The following is an 8,781-nucleotide window of genomic DNA, read 5'->3' on the forward strand; positions in this document are numbered from 1 at the left end:
TATATCTGATGTTACCATAGCTGTTTAATCTGCTTGTGGTTGGTGTGCTGAAAGAGCCAAAGGTGAGAGGTCTCAGAGGAAGGAATTGGTGTCCAGTATGCTAGGAATAGTGAGGGGATGGGAGATAAAGGATATGTTTTTGGATTGACAGAACTTAAGTGACAGATGCTAGAGAAAAACTCCAGAGGTTGGTAATAGAGTTTAGCTACAAAAATATGTTGAATGTTAGTGTTAACAAAATCACTGTCTTAAGAGTTTAAAATGGGGGAGACTTTGAGGAAGTGGAATGCTTCAGTTACCTGGAAGTGGGCTTAGAAGTGAATGGAATCATGGAGGTTGAAGTGAGTCACAGGGCAGGAGAGGGGCTTAAAGTCTTTAGTGTATTAAGGAGCATGTTGAAGAAAAAGTCAGTGACTAGAAGGGCAAAGACGGGTATGTTTGAAGGAAGTCAGTGACTGAAAGGGCAAAGATGGGTATGTTTGAAGGTCTTGTAGTCTCAACATTGTGTGAATTAGAATCTTGGGCCTTGAATATAAAAGAAGGGAAGAGGGTGATGTACTGGAAATGAAATGAAAAAGCTGGTTTGCCACAGTATTGGGGTGTATTTCACCTCACAGTACATTACAAGCTGTCAGTGGCTTGAGCTCATATTCCCAATAGTAAGGGAAATCCAAAACTAGAATATAATGACCTCCTCATAATGTAGTTCAACATATGCATGCATTCCAGGGCACTGGAAAAACAAACTTTAAAAAATTAAAGATTTTTGTAAATGAATGACAAAAGTTCACCCTAGTTGACAAATAAAAGTGCTACTAGCATTGTTTTAGAATCAAAGATAAAATTGACTTATAAGTTGTAATGGCAGGACACCAGCCTTCATTCTATAAGAGCATTAGGTACCTCTGACTGTGACCTATGTAGAAAGGTGTCTAGCATTCAAAACTTTAAGAAGTTACTGACATTCCACCTTCCCACACCCACCCATATATTTGAGTGTACTGTATGACACTTGTGATATATCTGTGATTAGTTTCATAAATAAAATAGACATACCGTAATAGGTTCTTTTCACTACTGTTTGCCATTTTCTGCAGTAGCATGGTAGTGTCATGAACAGACAAAGAAAAGCCTCATTTGGTCACATCCACAATCCAACTATCATGTAAAAACTACAAAACCAGAGACATCCATTCAAAAGAAAGCCTTACAGACCTTTATATGGTATACCCTGACCACTTTATATTTACATGCCTTGGTTCTGCACATTACCCTTTGTATACCACATCACTCAATTCACTCTATCCCATGCACACTTCACACCCTCTTCCATGTTCAGGCCCCAGACACATAAGGCCTTTTTCACTCCATCTGTCCAACTCCTCCTCGGTTCTCCCTTTTTCCTGTTCCCTCCATTTCTGTCATGTGTACCCTCTTAGTGATCCTCTTCTCATTTATCTCCTCCATGTCCAGACCATTTCAACACAGCCCCTTCAGCTCTCTTATACATGCTCCTTTTACTACCACACCTCTCTCATACCTATTCCTCTTATTACCACACCTCTCTCATACCTATTCCTCTTCTTACCACACCTCTCCCATACCCTGTCACTTCTTACTCAGTTAACCCTCCTCATACAGTACATGTAGGTATAGAGTACATAGAAGTTACATGAACTTTAAACAAGAAAATATTTTTATTTTTTCATACATATTTGCCATTTTCTGCATAAGCAAGGTAACGTTAAGAACAGAGGACTCAGCCTTAAAGGAAAAAATCCTCATTTGGCCCCCTTTTCTCTATCTTCTTTTGGAAAAGTGAAAACTGAAGGTGAGGATTTCCAGCTCTCCCCCCCCCCCCCCCCCCCCCCCCCCCCCCCATTGCCTTTTAGGACATGCAGGTAATACGTGGGAAGTATTTTTTCTCCCCCATTCCCAGGGAAAATACATAGGAATATTTATTAATTATTAATTGATTTAACAAGAAAACATACTACTAACAACCACATTACTATATTATTAAGATGAATGAATCTAAGTTGGTGAAGGCTATGGCCACTTAGGTATTCAGTGAAATAATCATGGAAATGAACCTTAGAAAGACTAATCATAAGAGCTGTTTCTGATCAGAAAAAAGAGATAGCATCCATGTTGGTGACAGTAAATGATTTACTTCCACTGGGAACTTTTATGACCCAAGTTTCTCTTGTAAACATCTTATTAACAAAGATTACTGTATTCTGGAACTTCAAAATCTTGAGTAATGCAGAAATTGATTGCTAGACACTGAAAATAGTTATTCTGGAGGAGAATGTGTAATGTTGTAGTTTATACAGTAACAGTCTTGCATAATACATTTACCTCATACAGTAATAAGAAAAAGAATTTATGCAGCATCGTAAATACACTTTTGTATTTTTGTTTACACTTGTTCACTAATTCTCAAATTCACAGTGCAAAAGCAATGTATGTTAGTTTGTTTTGAAGTATCCCTTTGAATTCTTGTAATATACTGTGCACAAGTTATGTATGACAGAAATTCAAACATAGTCATTTTAATAATTAGTGGCCACTATATTTAATTCAGTTCTGATATGAAGCCTTGTGTTACATTTGTTCATGCACTTTAATGGTTCTAGCATAATCACCATCATGTAATTGGTATCCATCAATTTCAACTATATATACACAAGGAGAAAATTTAAATGTAATATAGCATTTTCTTTAGGACATGGAGATTATTAACTGTTTTTCTTTTGAGAATAAGAATAAGATATTATATCGACTGCAGGTCATAGAGGTGCAGCTTCCAACAACCTTTCAAAACCACAGCTACCAGACAATGGTGTCTCACCTGCTGTTGCTGATAATATCTACAAGCCTGCCCCAGGGCAGGTACATGCAAGTGCTCCTCCTCTTGCTGAGTACCCTCTCAAGTCTTTCCAAGGGCAAGAAAACCTGGCCTTCACCAGTGAAGTAGCAGCACACTAAACAAAAGCTCAAAGCCCTGTGATGGTGATCAGTGATAGCTTTCCAGTTAATCGGATTTTTGAAGGATAGAAAAACATCTCTCACTGTAGCTTATCCCACTGAGCACTCCCAAATGAGTCTAGTTTCTTAAAGCTGGGATGATTATCCTAATTATCCACCTCCCATGGACTCCCCACATCTTTCATAAGGTAGGAATCTAATTCACATGTCTGCCACCAATGGGTATCCTAAATTCCAGTAGGATCTATTTCATGACAGCAACCCTCACAAATCCCACCTGGTTACATGGAAATCAGTTACTTTAGCTTTGTGGACAACATAAGGTTCACTCAAATATGAAGAGAAGAAAAGGTAGAAGGGATAATGGAACTGGTTCCTTCTGGAGGAATGTTCACTAGGTTTATGTACAAGAAGAAAAGGTTTTTCATGCATCAGTATCCCATTCCTCCTGTAGCAGGATATTGCTATGAGAATACTAATAGATATGAGCATGTCACTCTGAAGGATGAAGTTTTATTTTGAAACTTACCAAAAGAATGGGCTGGTATATTTTGTTTTTCAAATTACAAAACTTGTGGCAGTGGCCCAGCTTTTCACATTGGCCATTGAGGACTTATGGACTTAGGTATGTGGCAGTGAAAATGTTGCTTTCAAAGATCGTTCTAGCTTATCATTTTTGGGGACATACATTTGAGACATGCCAGCTTCAAGGGCTACTTTCCTACAAAAATATGCCAAGTACTCTGGAATGTTTGAGATTTTAAAATGGCATCATTCATTTTCATAGCTAATTTTCTAATTTGTAAGATTCAGTGTTACAGGAAAAGATTTCAGATTTCCCACCAGGCACATGTGGTCTCATGCAGAAATTCAGGATTCTACCAAAACAGGAAGGAAATATCTTAATTCTTTCAGCTGAAAAGTGGCATTGTTGATATACTCATTGAACACTGTTATGCTGTTATGTACCATCAATCTTTTTATTTTTTCTGCTTTATCAGTGTCGTGTTTTCATTACATAAATATAAGTTTAATGAAAGCTGTGAAAGGTGCTTTTGTGCATGACAATGAATTTTCATCCTTTATTATTAGTGTTTATGCATGAAGCAGTATAGCTTTGTAGTCAGAAACATTTGACACAATGAGACTACCAGATTATATAACAATATCCTTCATGTATCCATGCCCCATGTCTTGTCACTTACTGTGTTATGGTTACCCATTTCAAAAAAATTGTAATCAGAAAGAAATCTCATGAAGTAATTGAATATCTAAATATTATGGGAATTATGATGAAAAATAACAGATGAACCTATATGGAGATGTTAAATCTTATCTTGAAATGTAAGGCAATTCTGATTATATAAACAGACTCTGAAATAACAGGAAAGAGAAAAAGTGCCATTCAAGTTCTAAACCTTCCATTACATCCATGAATTAACACCTGTGATAGTAAATGGTCTGAGAAGAATCAGCTTCAAAGCCTTCACTGTGTTCATAATGAAAGTTGCAAAGGAGTTAAGTGCTGCTCTATTTTAAGATGTATTTCATTACCTCAAGCAGTCAAGCAAACCTTGGTGCAGATTCTCAAATATTAAAGTTGAAAAATTTGGTAATGAGTTGAAAATATTATTACAGTATTGTACCCATTAAATTGATGATTATCAGTACTACCCGCCAGGGTATCAAAAGTGTTAGTGACAGCTGTGTATTTAGCCAGCACTCCAGTGGTTGTCAAATTGCACTGCTCTTTCCAGGTAGTAGTCATTTCTTTATGTCTCACTACACATGGACTGCTGGCGTTTCTGTCCACAAACATACAATCTCTCCTCCTCATACATAACACTTGACAACACTTAACTCCCACAACTCTATCTCCTTAACTCTACATTTTCCTTGTGGTCAGTGCTATGCACTAGCCCTGCCTTTTAGCAAAAAGGTAGGAGTAAAAGATAGAATTAGTAGGTAGAAACATTAAGTAGACACATTTAGTAGAAGTAATTGATAGGAACGTTAGGTTGGAACCTTTGGAAACACTGTACTAGAGTTGCTCTATGCCAGGTGCTAAAGGCTAAGCAGGATCAGTGAAATTCATCAGCTTGGACACTTTTGCCATGGTCATCCTCTTGAGGGAGTCCCTGGAGGGAATGGGCATTAGAGACATAGATGGATAGACAGATTGGTAGAATACAAATTTTTTTTATATTAGACAATTAAAATGCTATGAATAAAAGTATAAATTGATAAATAATATACTTAAGAAATGACATAATTTTACCACAAATATATATTTGCACATGATCAGACTATGGCCCTGAACATACAAGAGGGCAAAAGGCACGCAAGGAATTGAGTGAATTGGAACAATGTAGTATACCGGGGTCGACGTGCTGTCAATGGATTGAACCAGGGAATGTGAAGTGTCTGGGGTAAACCATGGAAAGTTTTGTGGGTCCTGGATGTGGAAAGGGAGATACAGTTTTGGTGCATTACACATGACAGCTAGAGATTGTGAACGAATGTGGCCTTTTGTCCTTTCCTAGCGCTACCTCACAGGGGGAGGGGGATGCTATTTCATGTGTGGTGCGGTGGCAACAGGAATGAATAAAGGCAGCAAGTATGAATTATGTACATGTGTATATATGTATATATATATATATATATATATATATATATATATATATATATATATATATATTTGGATGTTAATGTGCTGAGAGGTGCAACTGGAGGGATGTCTGATCATTATCTTGTGGAGGCTAAGGTGAAGATTTGTATGGGTTTTCAGAAAAGAGGAGTGAATGTTGGGGTGAAGAAGGTGGTGAGAGTAAGTGAGCTTGGGAAGGAGACCTGTGTGGGGAAGTACCAGGAGAGACTGTGTACAGAATGGAAAAAGGTGAGAACAATGGAAGTAAGGGGAGTCGGGGAGGAATGGGATGTATTTAGGGAATCAGTGATGGATTGCGCAAAAGATGCTTGTGGCATGAGAAGAGTGGGAGGTGGGCTGTTTAGAAAGGGTAGTGTGTGGTGGGATGAAGAAGTAAGAGTATTAGTGAAAGAGAAGAGAGAGGCATTTGGACGATTTTTGCAGGGAAAAAATGCAATTGAGTGGGAAAAGTATAAAAGAAAGAGACAGGAGTTCAAGAGAAAGGTGCAAGAGGTGAAAAAAAGGGCAAATGAGAGTTGGGGTGAGAGACTATCAGTAAATTTTAGGGAGAATAAAAAGATGTTCTGGAAGGAGGTAAATAGGGTGCGTAAGACAAGGGAGCAAATGGGAACTTCAGTGAAGGGCGTAAATGGGGAGGTGATAACAAGTAGCGGTGATGTGAGAAGGAGATGGAATGAGTATTTTGAAGGTTTGTTGAATGTGTCTGATGACAGAGTGGCAGATATAGGGTGTTTTGGTCGAGGTGGTGTGCAAAGTGAGAGGGTTAGGGAAAATGATTTGGTAAACAGAGAAGAGGTAGTAAAAGCTTTGCGGAAGATGAAAGCCGGCAAGGCAGCAGGTTTGGATGGTATTGCAGTGGAATTTATTAAGAAAGGGGGTGACTGTATTGTTGACTGGTTGGTAAGGTTATTTAATGTATGTATGACTCATGGTGAGGTGCCTGAGGATTGGCGGAATGCGTGCATAGTGCCATTGTACAAAGGCAAAGGGGATAAGAGTGAGTGCTCAAATTACAGAGGTATAAGTTTGTTGAGTATTCCTGGTAAATTATATGGGAGGGTATTGATTGAGAGGGTGAAGGCATGTACAGAGCATCAGATTGGGGAAGAGCAGTGCGGTTTCAGAAGTGGTAGAGGATGTGTGGATCAGGTGTTTGCTTTGAAGAATGTATGTGAGAAATACTTAGAAAAGCAAATGGATTTGTATGTAGCATTTATGGATCTGGAGAAGGCATATGATAGAGTTGATAGAGATGCTCTGTGGAAGGTATTAAGAATATATGGTGTGGGAGGCAAGTTGTTAGAAGCAGTGAAAAGTTTTTTATCGAGGATGTAAGGCATGTGTACGTGTAGGAAGAGAGGAAAGTGATTGGTTCTCAGTGAATGTAGGTTTGCGGCAGGGGTGTGTGATGTCTCCATGGTTGTTTAATTTGTTTATGGATGGGGTTGTAAAGGAGGTAAATGCAAGAGTCCTGGAAAGAGGGGCAAGTATGAAGTCTGTTGGGGATGAGAGAGCTTGGGAAGTGAGTCAATTGTTGTTCGCTGATGATACAGCGCTGGTGGCTGATTCATGTGAGAAACTGCAGAAGCTGGTGACTGAGTTTGGTAAAGTGTGTGGAAGAAGAAAGTTGAGAGTAAATGTGAATAAGAGCAAGGTTATTAGGTACAGTAGGGGTGAGGGTCAAGTCAATTGGGAGGTGAGTTTGAATGGAGAAAAACTGGAGGAAGTGAAGTGTTTTAGATATCTGGGAGTGGATCTGTCAGCGGATGGAACCATGGAAGCGGAAGTGGATCATAGGGTGGGGGAGGGGGCGAAAATTTTGGGAGCCTTGAAAAATGTGTGGAAGTCGAGAACATTATCTCGGAAAGCAAAAATGGGTATGTTTGAGGGAATAGTGGTTCCAACAATGCTGTATGGTTGCGAGGCGTGGGCTATGGATAGAGATGTGCGCAGGAGGATGGATGTGCTGGAAATGAGATGTTTGAGGACAATGTGTGGTGTGAGGTGGTTTGATCGAGTAAGTAACGTAAGGGTAAGAGAGATGTGTGGAAATAAAAAGAGCGTGGTTGAGAGAGCAGAAGAGGGTGTTTTGAAATGGTTTGGGCACATGGAGAGAATGAGTGAGGAGAGATTGACCAAGAGGATATATGTGTCGGAGGTGGAGGGAACGAGGAGAAGAGGGAGACCAAATTGGAGGTGGAAAGATGGAGTGAAAAAGATTGTGTGTGATCGGGGCCTGAACATGCAGGAGGGTGAAAGGAGGGCAAGAAATAGAGTGAATTGGAGTCATGTGGTATACAGGGGTTGACGTGCTGTCAGTGGATTGAAGCAAGGCATGTGAAGCGTCTGGGGTAAACCATGGAAAGCTGTGTAGGTATGTATATTTGCGTGTGTGGACGTGTGTATGTACATGTGTATGGGGGGGGGGGGGGGGGTTGGGCCATTTCTTTCGTCTGTTTCCTTGCGCTACCTCGCAAACGCGGGAGACAGCGACAAAAAAAAAAAAAAAAAAAAAAAAAAAAAAAATATATATATATATATATATATATATATATATGTATATATATATATATATATATATATATATATATATATATATATATATATATATATATATTTTTTTTTTCTTTTTTGCTTTGTCGCTGTCTCCCGCGTTTGCGAGGTAGCGTAAGGAAACAGACGAAAGAAATGGCCCAACCCACCCCCATACACATGCCTTGATTCAATCCACTGACAGCACGTCAACCCCGGTATACCGCATCACTCCAATTCACTCTATTCTTTGCCCTCCTTTCACCCTCCTGCATGTTCAGGCCCCGATCACACAAGATCTTTTTCACTCCATCTTTCCACCTCCAATTTGGTCTCCCTCTTCTCCTCGTTCCCTCCACCTCCGACACATATATCCTCTTGGTCAATCTTTCCTCACTCATTCTCTCCATGTGACCAAACCATTTCAAAACACCCTCTTCTGCTCTCTCAACCACGCTCTTTTTATTTCCACACATCTCTCTTACCCTTACGTTACTTACTCGATCAAACCACCTCACACCACACATTGTCCTCAAACATCTCATTTCCAGCACATCCATCCTCCTGCGCACAACTCTATCCATAGTCCA

At 39.5% G+C, this 8,781-nt stretch overlaps 1 protein-coding gene across 3 annotated transcripts in view; it reads left to right on the forward strand.

Annotated features, from left to right (window-relative positions):
- LOC139756755 (nose resistant to fluoxetine protein 6-like) overlaps window positions 1–4,390 on the forward strand; it is a 62,431-nt gene extending 58,041 nt beyond the window's left edge. For all 3 annotated transcript variants that reach the window (XM_071676505.1, XM_071676506.1, XM_071676507.1), the window contains one exon: window positions 2,792–4,390. In XM_071676505.1, the coding sequence (XP_071532606.1) occupies window positions 2,792–2,991 (200 nt within the window). In that variant the 3' untranslated portion in view covers window positions 2,992–4,390. The remainder of the gene's footprint in view (window positions 1–2,791) is intronic.
- The last annotated feature ends 4,391 nt before the right edge of the window (window positions 4,391–8,781 follow it).

The sequence above is a fragment of the Panulirus ornatus genome, chromosome 23 (assembly GCF_036320965.1).
Source record: "Panulirus ornatus isolate Po-2019 chromosome 23, ASM3632096v1, whole genome shotgun sequence".
Lineage (NCBI taxonomy): Eukaryota > Metazoa > Arthropoda > Malacostraca > Decapoda > Palinuridae > Panulirus > Panulirus ornatus.